Source organism: Monomorium pharaonis, chromosome 10 (genome assembly GCF_013373865.1).
Source record: "Monomorium pharaonis isolate MP-MQ-018 chromosome 10, ASM1337386v2, whole genome shotgun sequence".
Classification (NCBI taxonomy): Eukaryota; Metazoa; Arthropoda; class Insecta; order Hymenoptera; family Formicidae; genus Monomorium; species Monomorium pharaonis.
The window spans coordinates 18855093-18876606 of NC_050476.1; the positions used below are offsets into that span (position 1 = coordinate 18855093).

The following is a 21514-nucleotide window of genomic DNA, read 5'->3' on the forward strand; positions in this document are numbered from 1 at the left end:
TCGTGCGAGTTTATGTGTATAATAATGTACAAACAACGTTCGATATTTTACAGATTTATACATGGAAAGAACGGTTTTTTTTTGGTAAAGTATCTAAAAATTTAGCTATAGAAATAGATCTGAAAATAATTTTATTGGATCGACTTTTAAGTAAAATAAACTGCTGCTGAGAATTTAATTATTCTAACAAGTTTGAGCGTCTTGCATAATTACTTTAAAAATTCAACAAAATTATTTTCAAATCTATATATAGTTAAATTTTTAGATACTTCAGCAAGAAAGCAGTTCTTTTTCAACGTAAAAAGGTTGAACTTTTAACAGCTTTTTTTTCGTCGACATATCTCAATGTTTCGAAATGCGACGCGTCATTTGTAATTAACACCGAGCTCGATTTAATGAAAATGCTGAACCACTGAACGCTCCGCTATTAACGACGATTTCCACGCATACATAATATAAATAAAAGCTACTTGTCAAACTTTGATACGGCTGTATCGCCATGCATCGCAAAAGTCTTATCAGCAGTCCTATTTGCAACTACGTTGCACTGCAAACATTGCGTAAACATTAGGACACGCTTTTGCATGGGTGTACCTCATTTTAAGTGCTATGAAAGTTCTATTTTTACACACGGCGGAATAGCCTCGGGATATCACAGTTCACTTCATTCATTATTTATCGTAAATATCACATGAAAAACGTCAGTATTTCTATTTTTTAAGCATTTTTAACAATACCGTGATTGAAAATCTTATCCAACAAATCTTAACTCTTAAGACTATTAAGTATGTTTAAAAATAAGATATATATATGAGATAATAAATGTTGGCAAATTTCTTATTAAGGAAAATATTGATAGCGATGCCTATCGTGAGAAGTGTTATCAATTTTAAGATAAGAGCGTTTTGCTCCGAAAATAAACGTTAAACATTTTACCTCGTAAGCTCTCTCACTACGTGTGTGTAAATGTGTATATATTTGTACCAAGACCGGCTATGCGAATATTTGATGTACAACATGTATATGTACATTAAAATAAAAAAGGATGAGTACAATAAATCTTTTATTATTCAACTTATAATATATACAGTTCTATATAATCTCGAATTTTTATCAAAAACATTTTTTATATTTATTGAAAAATAAATATTTTAATCAACATGTATACTTCACATATTTTATTTTATACTAAATATATATATGCTAAATACCTCTATATATGGGACATGGTAGAGCGAATACAATTTAGTCAGTAAACTTTGTTTTTTTTTTCCATTTTAAAGTAAATAGAAGAACCCTGGCAATATTTACTTCTTTTATCCAGTTTGTACATTGATTAGATGAAAAATGAATACAAAAATGAAACCAAAAATCGGGTCGGAGCTGATCCAACTCTCCTGAACGGTTTAAAAATCCATCTTTCCATCTTAGGCATTTGACATACTATGTGCACAAATTCTTGCAGCACAATACTGATTTAAAAATCTATATGTACATAGGAATGTTGCAACGTGCACTTATAACACTCCTTTGATCGGTAAAGACGGCATCCAAGAAGAAGAATCATTCTTTAATTGATCGTACTTTAATTTGTTTACAAGAATGCTGGTTACGATCTTATCCACATCGTGCGTCTGCCCATAATAATCTACAAACAGGCCCTCCGGATCTATTAAGTATATAATGATCGTGTGATCCACCTGAAAAAGAAAACGCGACAAAATTAAATCACATGTTAATTTAACAACAAAGTAAAATATATATCTTATACCATTCATTTGCTGCAACATAATTAAATAAAAAGAGTTTTTTCAGTTTAAGTGTTAAATAATTATAATAAATTTATATTATATTAATAATATTTTAATCATTAAACTTTATTAATTTATGCTACAAATTCATCAAATAGTATAATTTTTTAAGGAAAACTCAATTAGAAATGAAAACTCACAAGTGACGTATTTATAATATTTGTTAAATTTGTAAAATAAAATAAACTTACAATAAACTATATCTACGCAATTAATTTTATGGCTGTATGTAATATCATTTTTTAATGTAATTTTAGTATAGTGATTTGGTTTTCTGATTGAAAGAGAATAAAAATATTATTAATTCTTCATTTAGTGTATGAAATTCTTAGAATTCGGAATTTTTTCAGGCAACTTAAAAATGACAATTTTTTTAGTTATGTCATTACAGCAAATGAGCGATGCAATTATTAAGTTACTTCGCGATATACTAACGATATAGTCATCATCCTGATCCTTAGGGCCATTACTATAGTAAACTCTGTACGCCTTACATGCTTGTCCAACTTGTTCGTTGTTGCCGGTGAGACCAATGATCTTATCAGAGAATTCTTTGACGTACTTGCCAACAACAGTGGGCGTATCTCTATCTGGATCGACCGATATAAAAATCGGTTGTATCTTCAAATTGTGTTCTTTTTCTGCAAATGAGATAATGTATTGTCAACAAAATACAAAGATACAAAAGCAAGTACTTTTTTATTATTATTATCAGAATTGGGCATCCAAAATAATATAATGTAAATCACATATATATAATGTAAATTATATTATAAATTAAATATATTTTACATGTCGGCTATGATAATTTATGAATCTCAAAAAGATTCAGATTTCAACAGTAATAATAAAAATGGTATTATTTTTCATATTTTCAATATTGTATGATTTTTATTTTATCAATATTAAAGCCATTAATATTACATTAACAATTTTCTAACTTGATTACTTTTTTCTGTATTATCTAATTTATAATAATGTACATGATGTAAACAATATATACTCGTAAATAATCCATGTAGGTGCAATCTCAAAATTAATTGCGCAATCCTAATTATTGATTTAAATCTGATACACTTACCGAGAGTGTCCACTACATTTGTCATCTTTTCAATTTCATCAGGACAAACATCTGGGCAGTGAGTAAATCCAAAGTATATCATTACCCATTGCCCCAAGAAATCATCAGACTTTACTGTCTTCCCTTCTGAATTTACCAGTTCAAACTTGCCACCAATCTTAGCCTTGCCCAACTGCCGCCTTCTCTCACGAGCTATGGTTTTATCTTTCTCCTCTCTGAGATGATGCATGTATAATATAATACCAGTACCGACAAGTCCGGATATTGTCAAACTTTTCCATGTAATTGGCGATTTCTTCTTTATCTTTGTAGGTTGCTTGGGTAGACTAGACTGTTGACTCAAAGCATTTGACGTGTATATGTATCTAAACTAAACAAACAAATAATTTATTAATTTTATTAACAAAAATGCTATTAAAAAATTCAACATAAATAAGAGGTTTACTGTTATTATAGAAACCAAATTATTTTTACAAATCAATAACATGAAATATACATGCAGCACTAATTTGATGATCATGTAATTCGCAGTTTACGAATAGTCATATAGTAATTATGATTTTTTTTTTATTATTTATAATCGATAATTCTCACTAATCTTCAACTAAAAATAATAAAACTTATTTTTTACATAAAAATAATAATAAACGAATATAACTGAAAATTAGCAACATGCAATACAGTATAAGAATATTGTCGTTATTTTAGAGCATAACGTATAACAATTTTTTTTTAAAGTTACCTTTGTAAGAACATTACGAGAACTCCTATTTAATGACGCAATTGATCTTAATATTAACGTCGACATTATTGCATCGATTGAAAATGAACTCTTTGGCTCTTTGGTCAAAAATGATCAAAAAGAGGTTATATTGCCGGCCGCTCTTCACTCTTCACTGCACTTCAGTGCAACCTCTTTGCTTCAGTGCGCACTTGCGCAGCAGTGCACACCAACTACACCAAACACCAAGTGGCAAGTGCACACTGCACACCACACACTGCCGCACCACAAACACACCATAGGCACACATACATTTTAAGGCCAACTAATTTGAAAATAGATGTCGCCATCTTCCAGGTTAGTAATAAATTTTACCATCAATAGTAAATCTTTTATCGAAAGTCGAAAACCAATTTAACATGCAATTTTTTATAGTAAATTAAAAAAAATAAATGTATTAATCAGATAAAACCTTGATAACTTTACCGATCGTCTGTAATCTTCATTTTTTCGATAAATTTAATAAAAATATTAATTCTAAAAAATCGTAGTGTTACAAAAGAATTCGACAAAATAAATAAAACACATAATTTATTTGTTGCTTATCATGCTTTTGTGAAAATTATGCATGATAACAAAGAGTAAAATTGAACAAAAACAATTTCTTTCTTATTATACAGTTTCTCATGCTATAAAATTAAAATGTTAATTATAATCTTAATTGTTTAATCATTACTGTGCATAAGTACGTACAATATTATTTCTCCATACACTATTTCCCTTACAATTTTATACATATTAAATAATCAATTTGACTTAATTCCCACAAGCTATATCAGTTCGAGACGATATTTTATTCCACATATAGTATACAAAGAAATGTCAGTTACAAAAATGCATGCGCGTGATGATGTCAAGCTGACAGATGGCATATTTCTCAAAATTTTTAATTTCAGTATTTACAGAGATCTCCCAAATTATAATTCGCAAAAGAATTCGAAAGATATCGATGAGAAAACGGATATTGATGATCGAACTAACACTTATACATCAGTACAGAAGTTTTAACCCGAGGTCTCCTTGCTCTGCTTTTGCTGAATCATTTCTCTGATTTCGTTTTCGCTCTCCTTCAAACTCCGCTGTAGGTACGCTTTGTTGTTCTCCAGAGTCTTGATCTTCTCATCGGACGTTTTTATCCTAGTTTCTAAATTGTCCTTAACATTGTTCATCTTATTTAAGAGGAACATTCGACCGACGGACTCGTACATCCTTGTGTCGTTGGGAAGAGTACCGATCTCCTTCATAGTGAGCTCCGTCCGCTGCTTCGTGCCCCGCAACTTGCCAATTTGTATATCAGCCAATTTTAGCTTCTGCTTGGTATCTACCATCTTCTCGTGCAACTTTGAGAAGGCCTGCTTTAATTCTTCATCCAGTACCTTCGACATCCTTGATTATCACAGTGTTGTAAATGAATAAACTTATGAAAAATCACCCCCTAAAAATATTTAAGTAAGAAAAAACTTATAAAAATTGCCCTTGATCTTCATGTTAACAGTAATAATTATGTAATATTAAGTTAAAATATCAATTTTTAGTATATGTATAGATTCTTTAGTTCGTTTTTTTCCCCCATTACTCTAAGAGTAAACTTGCATAATTTATCTTTTCTCTTTTACTCTTTAATATAAAAAGAAAAAGAAGAAAAATAAACCCTGCAAGAAGTTTAATCCTAAGGTATAAAATTAGATAAAAAAACAAGACTTTTAATAAATCAGTACTTTTTGGCTAAACTTATACTACTTTTCTCTCTATATTAGAAAGAAAAAGACTAACTGTGTGCAAAAAGTTTAGTTTAAAAAAAATAGAATGTTTGCCCTGGTGGAAATTTTTCTCAGAATTTTTCATATAATTTTTCAAAATTTAAGGGTAAATTTCAGAATTATTCAGAATTTCCTTAATATGTATAATAATCTTAGAACTTTTTAAAAAATACAACCTTTTTTATACAAAGTGGAACACTTTTCACAAAAGTCGAGAAAGTCTATGTCTTTTATAGAATTCATATATGTGAATTCTACATATCCCAAGATTTCTAAGATTTCTTTGCTATGATTTTTTATAAAATCTTATAAAATCTGAAAAAAATTAAGTATTTCTTAAAAATTATAGGACAAAAAATTTTAGAATATTTCAAAATTCACATTTATATAAAAAAGAAAAGATGTAGACTTCCTCAAAAGCAAATTACAGAAAAATTCTGAGGAAAATTTTCATGGTTATGTTTATTATACTGACTGATTTATTTATTATTCAGCACTCGAAAAAAATCGCCTTTACAAAACAAGTACTTCAAATAATAAATTGAGTAGAATTTTTAATTTATCTTACCTAGAATTTTTTTGCAACACCGTCGTAAAATATACTTTATTCACGTACAATCTTTTCTGATCTTTCCTAACCATATACGACAACTACCGCAAACGTAAGTACAGATGTGAAGTGAGTCACCGAGTCACGTTCCGTTCCGTCACATTTCGATTATCGATGCCAGTGAGTGGCAAGTGCGTCGATACTGGTCGATACATTCGATATCTTCAAACTTCATACATCGCATTCTAACCTAACATAATCTCAAAAATTTATAAATGATGTAAATTAAAAAAAGATGTAAATGAAATATTAAAATAATCTAGTTTTGTGAAAAACGTTGGAAGAGTTATTCAGCAATTCAACAATCTAAGATTTTAATAGGATAATTATCCCAAGTGTATATAACCTCAAAAGAAAGAGTACACATGAAGGCATATATTACACCTGTAGAGCTTGCTAAAAAAATAAATACATAAATAAGAGAAGATTCTTTATAGAGCGAACATTTCTAAAATTGAAGTAAGGTTTGTAATAAAATATTAATATTTATTCATCAATTTACAATTGTTATTCGAGATGAAAAATTTTATTTGTAGTAGAATGTAAATATTAAGCATTTATATATTTTTTTTCTTTGAAAACCAAGTGTTTTTCTTTATTTTAATGTAGAATTTATCTTATTATTCTTTTTATTCTTCTAAAAAATCAAGAGTACGAGATATTTCATAATTTTATGTCAAAGTATAAACTATAATATATTTCATAAACTATTAATTTTTTGATACTTTATCTTAATTTTTTTATATGCAGAATAAATAGAACAATCTTATTACGTTAAAAAAGATCATATAATTCCTTTTTTAAAATAGCAATAAAGTTGAAAAATTAGTTTTTTCAAACATTGATTTTACTCTCTCATTTGTCCTCCTTTCCATAAATCTTTTATCTGAATATTTTTTCATCTTCCATATTTTTCAAAGTATTCAATCTATTAAATTTAATTTTTTTACTTATTTAATTTTTTAAATTCTATTATATCCATTATAACATTATTATATCAATCAGGTGATTTGTGATCTGGTGATTGTGGAGAGATTAGGAGGAGCTGCTCTTCCTTGATAACAATGGCATCACCAACAAAGTCTGAGGCGAAGCTGACGGCAACGATAGATCAGACTTCATGGGAGCCGTACCGGATTACATACATGAAACCAGCTTTCGACAGCCTCGAGATGACTCTCGCATGTCGCAAGGACATCTGGCACAAGTTTATCGTCTTCAACGGCGGCCTATATATGCGCACCGATGTCCTACGTGCCTTCGTAAACGCTTGTGAACCGGCACTTCTAATACCGATCATGTACACCGTCGAAAACAACAATAAGACTACGTTCCTTGCCAAGTGCGCCAGCAACGCTATCGAAAACCTTGTGAAGCAGGGGCTATGCGTGACGTTGCCGGGTGGCCAAGAACTGTATATGGACATCGTTCTCGGTTATCTCAGCGGACAGGAGCTGCAGGTGAACACAAACAAGATCATCGCAGAAGCTTTGCACACCCGATACGAGCCGATAAGAAAGGTGTTCAATCTGGACAACTTCGAGAATGAAAAGGCGCTTGGCTCGATATTCTGCCCAATCTCCATACCAAAGATCTTCGATCTGGTGCTGCGCTGCAGCAAGGTGGGCATCATGAGTAACAACCGCGAGGCCGTTGGTGGGCGGCTGCCAGTCCGCGAGCTCAGCCTGCGATACAATAAGCTCACGGCGATTATCCTATTTGACAAATTCTTCAGTTACCACTTGACCAAGCTGGATCTGCGCCACAATCAGATCTTGGACGTGGAGTATCTGCGTTACTTCTCCGAGTTCAAGATAAGCGAACTCTGGCTAGATGGAAATCCACTGTGCACCAGGTATATCAACTCTCAGGACTACATACAGGCAGTGAAGAACGTTTTCCCGCATTTGCAAAAACTCGACGGAGTCGTCATAGGAATGGAGCAAAAGTTCGTACCGAATGTACAAAACTATTATCTTGGCAACGGATCGAGGATACCTCTGATCAGGCAGTTTGTCAAACACTTCTTCACACTGTACGATCAAGAGGATAGAATAGTTATGCACGGCCTATACGACAAGAACGCATTCTACTCCATGACGCTAGGCAGTATAACGAATCACGCACACAAAGAGATTATGAAGACGTTTTCCACGAACAGAAATCTGTTGAAATTCGCCGACTACGCCAAGTGTCATGAGTTCCTATTCTGTGGACCTGAGAAAATAATCGCCGCGCTGCAGCGGCAACCACCGACGATGCATGATCTCAAGACGATTCAAATCGACCTGTTGCACGAAGACGATAATCACCTGGTCATCTCTGTACAAGGACTGTTCGCATTTCGACCAATGATCTATCCGCCTATGTTGTACAATAGAACCTTCGTTATCGTGCGAAAGGAGGACAACGAGTATGCCATCGTTAACGATCAGTATTACATCGATGGTACGCCCGCCAATGCGGGTAATGAGATGAAATTTGATCCGAGACCCGTGCCCAAATTTACTCCAATGGTACTCAGCGTGTCAGAGAAGGAGCAACTGCTTAGATTTTTACGTGAACTTACAACGATGAATATTCGATATTGTTATAAATATCTTGAAGATGCGGAATGGGATATAAGAACCGCGATCACTACATTTATGAAACATTATTCGGTCAATGACGTCCCTCCCAAAGCTTTTGAGTCAACATAGGACTATATTGGAATTTGAAAATATTTCAGAAAATAGTTTTACATAAATAACTTTGTAAATATATATATATATATGTTGTTTGTAAAAGAAAATACACATAAAATTTCGTATTGTTATTTATATTTAAATAATTGCGTTACTGATATCTTATGATATAGATGATCCTTTATTAAACATGTTGGAAGGAAACAAATAAAGTTTTCTCCGCCGTTCTATTTTAATTGTAAAAAAGTCTTACGCGTAATATTTACAAAACTACACAGACTAATAGTTTTAGATGTTAACAACCTTGCTGCGTATTCAATAAAGCTATAGTCTTGGTGATGTAAGGTATCGTGTTGACGTTTGAGTTTACTCCCAATTCGAACACTCTCTGCATCAATGGTAAAGCATGTTCTAAAATAAAAAAGAGAAAGATAAATTTATAAGGTTGTAACATTATTGCATCTCAATATCCAAATATAAGTTGTAGCAATAAAGAGGTAAAACATTGGAAAATAATATAATTATGTATTATAAAATTATGTATTGTATATATTTTATATTATACTTATTAATAATATAAAATATATACAATACATAATTTTATAATCATGATTATAAAATGCATTTATAACAAATCGTTATATACATATTTAAAAAAAATTATACTTAAAAATTATCAAAAGTAAATACTTCAACGTTTTAAAAATAATATATATTTAAATATTTACTAATAGTCTATACTTAATATGCCAGTAAATAAGCGGTAATATATCAAAACGTTATTAAAATGAAGAATTTCTATAAAAATTTTAATAACGATCTTGTTAACTCGGTTTTACCTTGCATGCATAACACGATATCCGGCAGTTTTTCTAAAGCTGATAAAAGAACATCTGCTCTGTGACTGTCGAGGCAGCGTTGAAACGCGGACAATATGTTCGCGTTCGATGCGGGACGATGCTTCAGTGCTCTAGCGAGTAGATTGTGAGCGAGTGTTCTGATGTTACCCTGTGGCGATACAAGCAGTTCGGCTATATTGTCTGTTATGGGGTCTAAAACTGAAGGTTTTCGTATCGATACATGATCGATCTCTTGAAGCGCGTTGAGTACATCTGCAGAGAATAAAATAATCACATTAAGATAATTCTCTCGTATTATGTTGTTAGAATACTTATGCGAATATATAGAGATTAACTCGCGAGTTTTTATGATCGAAGTGACCATAAATGGCAATATTACATCATAATGTGCCTTTATTATACTGTCCTATAGATTTTACAGCTTCAAAATAGGGTAGACAGTAGATAGTATAGAAAAGGACAGAGAGTAGATAGTCTCGTAGAATCTTTAGATGCGTTTCACCTTGTTTATTGAATAAATATTAAACATGAACAAATGACGCTCGCAAGCGTTGTGAGCATTAAGTAAAACGTACCCCTTTATCTTTTACCGAGGCTACGTTCCAAAATTTACTGCCAGTACTGAAAATCTACAGTACACATAACATGAACCATAGACTTTCAGTACTGGCAGTGAATTTCGAAACGCAGTCTGAGAATAAACTCTATTAAATCAGAATGTTTAATAAAATATATTATTTATCGTACCTTCACCATGCATTTTAGTGAGTATAGGCAATATCGATTGCCAATGTTGCGGAAAAGTGGGCTCCGGAGGATGTAGCGCAGGAGGTACGGTGATTAAAATGTCATCTACATCTTCTCCTTCCCGCGGTATCGGTATCCCCGACACGAGTGTCCTCAAAGCGGGTACATTTGAATAATTTATCTGCAACTCACTGTATACACACGTATATATAAACTATACATGAAACACAAAATGTAAAATGTAATCAAACAAATTACTTGCAACCGCCCATAAGAAATGACTTACTGTAAAACAAGTGCATGTTTCTGAAGATATTTCAATGCTCGTTGCGGATCGTGCAATATGTACGACTGTAGTAGTGACACAAATCTATTCACTAAGTTGACGAGGTCTTTCATATACCCATAATTCTATGAACAAAATAAAGTATAACATGGAACGATTATTGGTTTGTTTTTGAAGTGACGAGAAGCAACAAAAGGTACTGAGAAAACTCTATAGTAATTAATGAAAAACTAAATCATTTGGTCTTTTTCTTTTAAGTTAATAAATTTTTTAAAATACAATTTAAAAACTAAATCTCTTAAATAGTATTTTACAATAATTAAATACAATTTCTTTGTGTAATTAATTCACATTATTGTCTTAAATCCATCATTTTAATGTCCGTTAAACGACACTGCGCTTATGTAATTGACTATACAAATTGTAATATACCTGAAAACATTGGAAATAATTTTCCAAGGTATTCTCTAATGCAGTTTCATGTTGTTTGTTAAATAGATGCGGCTGCAATAGCTCCAATAACCCCATAACTTGTTGGAAAAGATTTAAATGATGACCCGATCTAAACTGACTGAAATCGAGATAGCATCTTCCCATCAAGGAGGACGCCAACATCGGCAGTTGCCGCAGGACCAATATAGGATGTACTGCAGCCATCTTTCTCGCACAAAGTTCGAATTCCTGAGATTTGGAATTCCATGACTTTTGTCTAGAGGTCGCTGCCAGAGCCGTCAACAAAGAATGGCTCATGCAGTCGAGCACCGAGCCTGTCCAGTCAGTTATCCTCGCACCGTCGACGAATTTGTTCACCTGGAAGATGTCGAGGTAACAAATAACTTTCGGAATTTTCATATACATGTGAAGTAGAAACTGATGTGCCATATCAGCCGAGTCTGCACTGAAAATTAAATACAATTATTTCACTTAAATGCATCAAGACAATACATCGTAAAACATATGATTACAAAAATTCGTACTCAGTATTATCCATCATACGTTTCGCTAAATAGTTAACCACGTTAGAAATTAGACTGTCCTCAGTGGATATACAATGTAAGAGTAGATCGAGTCTGATGTCCATCCTCGCTAAGGCGGCATTTCTGTTCTGCATTTTGCAGATAATAACAGCTTCGGACACTAGATACGCTACTAGCGTAAGGAGCTGCCGTTCTTCCAACAGCAGAATATTTTCAGGAACGTAATGCTTCGGCGTGAACTTGTCCCGGCCCTGCCACAATTTAGGATTACAAGTCAAGGCCCATAAAAAGTCCAAAACAGCAGTAGGATCGTATCTACAATATATTGTAATCGTAAATATAAGTATTTAAAAAATGTTGGTTAAAGTCGACTTGAAAACCATTATATTTATATTCGTAATAGAAAATGTGTCACAAACAAATAAAAACTGAGATTACTGGCAAAATAAACGGAAGAGTTCCGCTCTACTCACCCGTCGTCACATCTATCTAACAAATGCCCGACACATTTGTACAAGGTCGTCCAACTTGCTCTGTGCGTCAACAGCGTCAACAAATAAGGTCTGCAGGAGTGTGAGCTCACGACGTTGTTGTCGATGTTGATGTGCACCTTTGCTTTACCGAATAGCAGCTTCATTTGGAGATTCGGACAAATGCCAATCAGCTCAGGCTCCACAGAAGCCAGCCAGTCAATTAGCAATCCGGTACGAGGTTTCAACGCGCCCTCGTTACTGTCACTGACCAATAATCTCGCCATGGCCTCGACTAAGTCATCATTCTTCTGCTGCTTCAAACAGAGATCCAGCAGTCTTCGGCCCACGGCTTCCAAATTCAAAGGATCCGTACCCTCCAATATCGAGCCGGGGCTCTCGCCGCGACTCTGCATCAGCATTGACAGTTCCGCGCGTTGCGGCGTCTTTGTCAGCTGCACATTAGCGAAATCTCGCAGGATCGAGAGAACTGGCGCCTTCACGTCTCCTATCAACGATATCAGGTTTAAACACATGTTACGCGCCAATTCAATCACGTGCTTCGATGTCGACGGCCTCTTAAGTGGCAGCAGAATCACGCGCATCAGCGTGCAGGAATACTGTGGCATATGCACAAGCGAGGCCAGAAACTGCTTGACCTGCATAGAACTAAGAACACTGCATATGTGTTGTATCGCTAACACCACTGCACCGCTCTCCTTTACACATGATCTCTGCAGATCTTTTGCCAGAGTCTTGTGCAAACGCCGGTAAGCATCCATTTTCTGATTCATCGGAATATTCTCGATGAAGAGACGATTTATCAAATGCGGCACGTCGGTCTTAACAGAGCACTGTATGACGGACTGCTTCTGCACCGTGGCACTGATCGGTAATGGTTGCTGCAATCTCCCAATTGGCAGGATATTCTCGTCTGGCAACTGCGGTTCCAGCAATTGCAATACCTGGACAAACACTAATCCACCCGTGGCGCCCCTTCGATGTTGTACCTCGACTAATTGCGCCATATACGTTTTGTCCAACACCGCCTCGCCAACGGAGCCTGGATCGATCTGGACACCCGCGTCGAGCGTGTGAAGCAGCTTGCTCATCGACGATACGGGTATGCCAAAACTTTGAATAAAAAGTACCAATTGCTGGGGCTCCAGATCCTTCAGGGCAGCGTCCACCAAACGGGGCACATTACTTCGGATCATTCTTAACTTTAACCAATCAGGTATAAGCAGCGCTTCTTCGCTAGTATCTACAAGGAAAGCTTTTGGTTGTTCCGTTAAAGGAAACCAAGTTTCCAGCAAATTATTGAATAATGGATCATCTTTCGACGTATCGTACGTTAACAGTATAATCATAGCATGCACCACAAGGATATGCATGGTGCATTCTTCGCCATTACTCCATTGAACCAAGATCTGATCTTGGCTTTCGGACCACTGGTAACCTTCCCCTCTAGGCGATCGCGCTTTCTCAAGATAGTTACAGAAGATCGCCATGAAGGAGTGCAACGTTTGCTTGGCTCGTACATTATCGCTTTCAAGTTGAGGCAGAATGGCCGCGATAATGGTGCTACGCTCGACGACCAATTGAGAAATCTCGTTGGCCAGATCGGTCAAGTCGGGCAAATCATCATCGGCGGTGTGCACGGCCAGATATGATATGTAAGTGTGCACGAGATCCGGGCTATTTTCAACCTGACAAGCACCACGTAACGCTGTGGAAACCAGTGAACGTACAGATAAAAAGTGAGGTATCGACGGCAATTTTCGTAGAAGCCAAGTTTCTCTAAAAGAAAAAAAAACAATCATCAAAATGTCATAATTTCTTTTAATACATTTATAAGAACGTACTTTTCGTTTTCTCCATCGATTTCCATACTTTCATCCTCAAGGGGAATTGAATCCAGAACCATCTTGAGTCCGGTGATCGCTTGGACCCGGCTGCTACTCTGCTGGCTACTCAGTCTCCTCAAGAAATACTCCAAAACTTCATATGCATGCTGCTGATCCTGATTGGGATCGGTTAACAGTGTCTGAAGATGTGCAAGCAGCTGTTGCTGTCTGGGCTGTTTTTCGACTGTCTGCGGACTAGTCGATAATAAGTATTCACAGAGACATTGCACTGGCAATTGGCTCAGAGAACCTTCGCTGTTCTGCACAAGATCCGCCAACCATGGCATGCTCTGCGATGTGCTCTGCTGTTGCCTTTGAATGATATCCAACAAAAAGTCCGGTTTACGCGATCGACAAAGCAGATGGCCCAGTCTATGAGATGTATTTAACAATTGTATCTGTTCGAGCACAGCCAGTGGTGGTCTTCTGGCAATTCCCGTTGGCTCCATGGTGATCAATTGCGACAGCAAGAAACTATTCTGCTCGGATAGCTGAATCCTGGTCGACGCTGCGGCCAAATGCGATTCGTATTCCAATATCTGTTGTTTCTCATGACTTTCAACCTGCATTTCTTTCGCACGTTCTTGTTCGATTATCTCCGGCAGAGCCATAGTCGGCGGTGGATATGAAAAATGACTGCAAGACGAACATTTTATTGAAAATACTGAGTTAGTAATAATCTAAAATTAATGTATCTACAGCAATGATTTTTAAAAGTTATTAACTCACTTTGTGATGCACATTTCCATCAGTGTCCTCAATATGGGATAACGCCTCCATCCTAATGCACCAATCGTAGATGGATTGTGAGCAGCTAAAATTAACAACATTGTCCAGCCTTTCCAATAAAGATTAGCTATTGCCAATGTCGGTGGTAGATACCTATAAACCAAACGTATAAGTTAAATTGTAGCTGTAAATATAATATATATGGTAAATGATTCAATTATTGACAATATTTTAAATATGAAAATTCAATCTTAAATGCTTTTTTGAATATATAAATTATATTATCACGTAACTGTATTTAATTTTACTTTAAAAACTCTATTTATTATTTTATTTCATTATAACATTTCATTACAAGTAAAAATAAAATTTTAATCTTCTAATTTAAGAAAACATTTAAGATCGGATTTCCAGTATTTGAGAAACTGTCACTAATTGACAAAGTCGATTAAGTTAATATTTTTTATTAACTAAATTAAATTAATGGTTAATAAAATTAAATTTACTTACATTAAAAATTAAATAGAAAACGCAATTAAAAATTGTGTCAAGATTGAATTAAGTTAAATTATAAGTTCATTTTGAAAACATTAAATTAAAATATTATATATATTTAAAATATTATATATATTTAAAATATTATATATATTTAAAATATTATATATTTTTTTAAACTAGTTACTTTAGAAATAAAACAATTACAATATGGATTATCAAACAAAATTACATAAACTTAATACTTTACTTTGTATTAAGTTTATGTAAAATAACAAAGAAATATTTTTAGTGATACATATTTTAGTGATACAAATAAGTGATACATATTATTTTCTTTTACAATTTTTGGTTTATATTTGTAGATAAACTTTTAAAAAAGTTAAAATTTATTCACTTTTTAATTTTACTACTTAACTTTTAATTTTTTAATTAGTTATGACCCAACCTTGCTAATTGGGCCATTTACCTTACACAGAGACTTACTCGGCAGGTATGTTTATTGTTCCTGGTGGCTGATAAATGCTGAGATTAAAAATAAGCTCAATTATATCCATTTTATCAATCTGTAACATTGGAAAATTCTCTGTCGAATTAGCCGCCGCACGTCGAATCAGCAGATCAGCCAACTCTAAGATCTCTGAATGAGTAATTCCATTGTCCTGTAAATAAAAATAGAATAGGGATCGTACCTAAACAAAATCTTTTAAATCTTATTAATTCTTAAATTTATTTATATCTTAATAATTCTTGAATTTATATATGTTATAATATTATAATATTTATCAACCTTTTTTATAATTGTTGCCTTAAAATGTTGATGCTTAATTCTGCATGAAATATTATTTTCTTATAGTATATAATATGATGTTCTTATAGTATATAATATATATTATGTCGAAGAAGACTAAGGTAAAATCTAAACCCGACGTACATATTAATTATATATATATATATATATATATATATATATATATATATATATACTCTTTTTTTTCAAGTAATTAAAAAATTAATATACTGTCGTGAAGCTAATTGTTCGAACGTATGATATTAGAAGTATTTTATGCTACAAATTCACCAACACAATATTTTTTCACGGAAAACTCGATTACAACTAAAAACACTGCCATAATTTATTAAAGATATACTTTTCATATGTAGCGTAAAATAAATCAATAGCCTGTGCATCCAAATAATTAGTTTCGTATAAAATTATCTTGTTTAAGTTATTAACAGATCAGTAAATTTTTTCAATTTGTGTGTAAATACAAATATGCTTTTAATAATTTTAATAACTGGTTTTTGAAATGTATTACTCAGTTTTCACACACATTCTTAATCGAGTTTTATCTAAAGATTATAATATTTAATAAATTTGTAATATAAAAAAAGTTTACAATATCCTGTGTGTCCTGGCAATTAGTTTTTTATAATTTGTTGTATTTATTGATTATGTTCTTACGTTATTTATATGCGTATATATCGAGATAATTTTTTTGTCTCAACAGAATCATCTTACAGATAATGAGTTTAAGTACTCACCTTCGAGTAACCAATCATTAATAGTCTCCACAACGTAGTTTGCAACAATGGAACCTCAGATACTAGTCGCATGTAAAATACTCTGTCTGACTCTGGTGGCCAATTGTCGAGTTTACAATAGTGCTCGTGAGTTTCTAGGAGCATAATCTTGTGCATTGCATGCAAGAGTTCATTACGTCCGACGGTATACATCTGCTGTGCCGAGTTCTGCAGCCACATCACAGTCTCATGCTGTATCATGGCTACAAGATTTTGAAACTGGTGCAACAGAGCCGCGTCTTTTTTATCTGCGCGTTGCGACAACGTGCCCGCCTCCTTCACCTGCGGACTTATCGCCAGGAGCATGCACAGGCATAGTAAATCCACTATTGAGATAAACATGCGATCTTTAAACTCAAAGTTCAGCAACTGTTGTGTTATGTCCGATCTCTCGGACATTAACGTGCGTACGAAAACGATGAGATTGATGTCGTGACGGCAGACACGCACGATTTCCCTGAGCAACGCACGCAGCGGCCTCAAATAATCCTCGCGATTCATCAGTAGATCTTGAAAGATCTCCGCGAGCAATCTCGCCGCTTGTTCGGGTAAGGTCTGGAACATTATACCCAGCATGGGCATATTGTTCGGATTACGAGCGTTCGACAACTCGTTGTAAATTGTGTGCTTTAATATAGTGGCTAAGTTCTCCGGATGCAATCCGATCAGTTCCTTGACACCGTTCAAGTACAGGTTGATCACAGCTTTCGTCTTCAATCTCATCTTGACCAATTGACTTATGACCTCGACGTCTCTTTGAGTGTGAGACGTGCAATTGTAACAGATGTAAATGAGCAGTTCTTGTGCGGGCCTCATCAACTTAGGATTGTGTAGCCACACTTCTAGCCGCGGCACGGCAATGTTTCTGATCTCGACAAAGCCGCACGCCGAAGAGAGCAGCTTCAAAAAATTTCTCGTTATAGTTTCGGCCTGACGTCTGTTTAACTGCTCCTTTACGGCTTCTAGGACTATCGATTCTATATTCTCCACACAATGGGCGTAACGCGGGCCCACTGAAAACTCTATCTTCTCCTTGTCCCCAGACAACGACGCTGCTGATGCCGCCGGATCTTCGTCATCCACTGTGGATGGGCTGGGACAATCGCGTTGCATTAGTACTGGAAATTCAGGCTGCATGACAGATTTAGGTGGATGCCTTGTATTGAAACTAGTTAATATATTGTCGACAAAACCTTTGCATTCCTCATGGTCAACCCATATGCGCTCCCCAAGAGCATCTTCGACATACAACTGTACAAATATATAAAGTAATTAAGATATAAAAATTAAGCAGTAAACGATATGCAAGATGACAAAAAATATCAGTCACAAAACGTTATGCCTATTAAAATTCTATAAAAAATGTATGTGTTACATCTCAAAATATTAAAAATATAAAAATTTTCTGAATTGTTCTATTATTATGTTTGAATATTTGTGTAAAATTTTAATATAATTCTTTTATTAGTTAAAAAGTTATTTATTTTGTTTGCTCTTAACTCCTATGTAAAATTATGTTTTTATTACTTATATACAAATTTTATTTAAAAAGTAGTATTATAAATTAAATCATATTTTTTATACATACTAAAATTCTAATATTTGTACAAAAGTTCATTTAGGTTCATTTATTCGTTATTTAATTAAAAATTATTAACCTAAACTTCGGTTCAGGTTAAAAAAAGTATATTTCTTACATAATTATAGTTTGAGAGCCAAAATTTGGACTAAAATTTTTATGACTAAAATTTATGATATTGATGTAAAAAAAATACTTCTAAAAAGCTTACAGTTTTAAATTTAATTTTTAGTTGATGTCGTATAATCAAAATATCCTTAAGTAACTTATATTTGATAAAAAATAAGTTTTAAAAATGTTAATGATTTTCTATACTTAATAAGTAAATAATACTTTAAAACACTTCAAATGTAAATTACAAATTTAATAGGCATAAAACTTTGTGGCCGACTATTATGTCGTCCTGTGAAAAATTGCAATTAAATAACAACCTTCACAAATACTTCCGGCCAATTCTTCTTATCATGAAAACCTTTCATCAAGAGATTCGCAGCGAGTACGGGAACCAGTGGACTCACTTTATTCTTGTAGCTATTCTGATTATTCTGATCTCTCCTTAGGAGTGATGACAGTGCATGCAAAATGCAATCATTTGAAAAAATAGATGGGCGGATTTTTGCTAAATATAACAACCCCATGTAGAGTAATGTGTCAGGCTTCCATCTTTGATTCTTCAATGTCTTGATAGCACCGCATATTATTCCAATCACTTTGTCACCTTCATCATTGTCATTAGCCTCAAGGGCCATGGGTACAAAGTCTGCAGGATCAGTGTCTATAACCAAAACCTCCCATGCTTCTGCGCTAGAAGAAGGTTGCCGTTGATGGGAGCCAACATGAGCCAACTTAGGCTTCTTCTGTGGGACATACATGAATGATGACCCAGGAGCCTCCTTTTTCCGATCATTACCTATACAATAATTTGAGACAATCAGTGAATCATAGTATGTAAATGAGAGAAAGAGAAAGAGAGAGAAAAGTTGAAACAAATAGGAATGAAAAAGGTAAGACAACTCAGACAATCAATATGGAAAACTATGATAAGAAAGAATGTGACAAGATATTTTAAAAAATTTGTAAATAAAGATTTTAAGAATAAAAACAGATAGAGAATAATATACAGAAAATTTCTAATCATTAGATACAAGTAAATAAATAGATGAGTGTGATTAAGAATTTTTGTAAACTTTAAGTTCTTTCTTGGCAAAAAAGCTGAGAAATAAATATTCTATTCAATAATCTGCAAGTGTAAAAGTACCAATACGAGAAGAGAATATGAGATGGGAAAGTTATTTACCAGAGGATGTAGAACTGCTGCCTGGTTTGGAATGGATGACACCTGGTCTGCCTTTAGAGTCAGAGTTATCATTTCGCGAACTCTTTGACCCTAATGCAAACAAATCGGAAGGATGTTGGGCAATTTTATTTTTTGCTGCCCTGCCAAGTCCAGTCTTTCCACGCTCCATAGTCAATATTACTTTCTATCAAAAATGTAAAATACAAAAAATTTTAGATATTTTTAAGATATTATTATAAACAAGTATATTGTTTAAACAATATTATGATAAACAATATAAAAAACGTAATAAAATATAACAAATATAACATTAAAGATATTAATTCACGAAAGATATTTAAAAAATACTTAAAACGTAATCTACCGAAAATACACAAGTTGTAAGATTCTAACCTAAAATCTCGTCAATATCTAAAAATATTCAAAAAGTAAATTCCGTCAATATCGTCAGCAATGAGAATGCATCAGAAGATTAGGACGCATTTTTCGACAGCTTTGAGAAATCAAATATTTATCATGTGTCTAAATCAATCGCCTATGGTCCCAAGTATCCAACACGAGTTTCAACATCGTTCGACATATCAGAAAATCAGAACCGCTCCGCTTGTCCGCACAAGTCCGCTCTTTGTAATCGTATTTTTGTACTCAGTACTGTTCCCATTTGCACTCCGTAGACTCTATTCTCCTTTGTCGCGGTACTATGTTACACTTTCTGTACCTAAAACGGAATAGAAATCACAAAAAAAGAGAAATTACGAAAAAAGATACAGGCTGCATTTCGTTTCAATATTTACTGCTAGTATTGAAAATCTATAGTTTATGTCATGTGTATTGTAGATTTTTCTACAATACACATGACTGTACTAGCAGTAAATTTCGGCCATAGTCTTTTTTAGATGATAATATGAAGATAAAAATATGATTAACACAGTAAATAACTTCTATACTTTATCAAGGCATCTGCACTATCTTGTATTAAACGAAATGTCAAAATATGTTGCAATCTTGTATTATTTTTGTTTAATCTTATACGAGTATATTTTACAATACACACACACACACACACACACACACACACACACACACACACACACACACACAATATATAATATGTGTATATAATATTCGCATATGTAATATTTTTTATAAATATTTTTATAAATATTATCAATAAATTTCTCCATTTTGCGTTAATTATTATTTTAAATGTTGCACTCCAATAGTCTACATGAATATGCCGCTCTCTTTCTCTCTTTCTCGCGCGCATGACCGTAGATATATATGTTTCATCATTGGATCAATATCAAAACAGTGTTGCTCCAGCGTTGAGAAAAGTGAAATTTAATATTTATAGATAAAACGTTGTGTACATGCGTAAAGTACATCTCGTCCACGTGACTCATTTTGTCAGACTCGTATTCTGATTTAAATCTTTTTTAGGATTTATTGTACATATTTTAATATATTATATATTTTTTATTATAATTACTTTTTTTAGTAACAATACTCCGATGGACATCTCAAGGACGTACTGAGGACGTCCTTTGGAGATCTATAATTTATATGGGACGCAAAGTTTAGTTTTTGAGAAATAAGGGGATGCTGTTATTTTAAAGGGTCTATGGCTGGTATTCATAGTCGAATCTTATTTAAAGATCGTCTCAAGCAATGTCTTAAGATACTAATACGGCTCTGTGATTGGCTGATGGCATCTTAAAACAGTACTTAAGATGATTTTAAATATAAGATCCGACTATGAATACCGGCCTATGCCAATTGACGACTTTTCTCTATATTTTTATAGTTTTTCCATGTATAAAATTATACGAATATTTTCAGATTGATATAAATCAAAT

The 21514-nt window shown here is 33.6% G+C and overlaps 4 protein-coding genes across 7 annotated transcripts; 1 reads left to right on the forward strand and 3 right to left on the reverse strand.

Moving 5' to 3' along the window:
- Positions 1 to 1258: 1258 nt before the first annotated feature.
- LOC105836000 (protein SCO1 homolog, mitochondrial) lies at positions 1259 to 3882 on the reverse strand. Its single transcript, XM_012679738.3, has 4 exons — positions 3635 to 3882; positions 2893 to 3262; positions 2247 to 2452; positions 1259 to 1700 (listed from the first exon to the last, which is right to left on the reverse strand). The coding sequence occupies exons 1-4, from the start codon at positions 3698 to 3700 to the stop codon at positions 1518 to 1520; spliced, it is 825 nt and encodes a 274-aa protein (XP_012535192.1). The 5' UTR covers positions 3701 to 3882; the 3' UTR covers positions 1259 to 1517.
- A 305-nt stretch (positions 3883 to 4187) lies between these two features.
- On the reverse strand, positions 4188 to 6140 carry LOC105835999 (prefoldin subunit 1). 3 transcript variants are annotated; one of them, XM_036292516.1, is made up of 3 exons: positions 6002 to 6114; positions 5610 to 5748; positions 4188 to 5108 (listed from the first exon to the last, which is right to left on the reverse strand). In XM_036292516.1, exon 3 carries the CDS (start codon positions 5056 to 5058, stop codon positions 4678 to 4680), a length of 381 nt encoding a protein of 126 aa, XP_036148409.1. In that variant the 5' UTR covers positions 5059 to 5108; positions 5610 to 5748; positions 6002 to 6114; the 3' UTR covers positions 4188 to 4677. The 3 variants fall into 3 exon arrangements, with proteins under 3 accessions (XP_036148409.1, XP_012535191.1, XP_012535190.1); XM_012679737.3 differs by lacking the exon at positions 5610 to 5748 and having other exon boundaries at positions 6002 to 6140; XM_012679736.3 differs by lacking the exon at positions 5610 to 5748 and having other exon boundaries at positions 4188 to 5059; positions 6002 to 6132.
- An 80-nt stretch (positions 6141 to 6220) lies between these two features.
- Positions 6221 to 9167, forward strand: LOC105836004 (nuclear RNA export factor 1). Of its 2 annotated transcripts, none has more exons than XM_012679744.3 (2): positions 6221 to 6507; positions 7049 to 9167. In XM_012679744.3, exon 2 carries the CDS (start codon positions 7108 to 7110, stop codon positions 8740 to 8742), a length of 1635 nt encoding a protein of 544 aa, XP_012535198.1. In that variant the 5' UTR covers positions 6221 to 6507; positions 7049 to 7107; the 3' UTR covers positions 8743 to 9167. The 2 variants fall into 2 exon arrangements, with proteins under 2 accessions (XP_012535198.1, XP_012535199.1); XM_012679745.3 differs by having other exon boundaries at positions 6221 to 6502.
- Positions 8890 to 20736, reverse strand: LOC105836003 (integrator complex subunit 1). The gene is made up of 14 exons (XM_028193991.2): positions 20052 to 20736; positions 19659 to 19842; positions 18793 to 19271; positions 16744 to 18033; positions 15685 to 15860; positions 14704 to 14856; positions 13933 to 14610; positions 12071 to 13867; positions 11598 to 11912; positions 11053 to 11518; positions 10621 to 10745; positions 10335 to 10525; positions 9567 to 9839; positions 8890 to 9138 (listed from the first exon to the last, which is right to left on the reverse strand). Exons 2-14 carry the CDS (start codon positions 19825 to 19827, stop codon positions 9023 to 9025), a joined length of 6228 nt encoding a protein of 2075 aa, XP_028049792.1. The 5' UTR covers positions 19828 to 19842; positions 20052 to 20736; the 3' UTR covers positions 8890 to 9022.
- Positions 20737 to 21514: the final 778 nt, after the last annotated feature.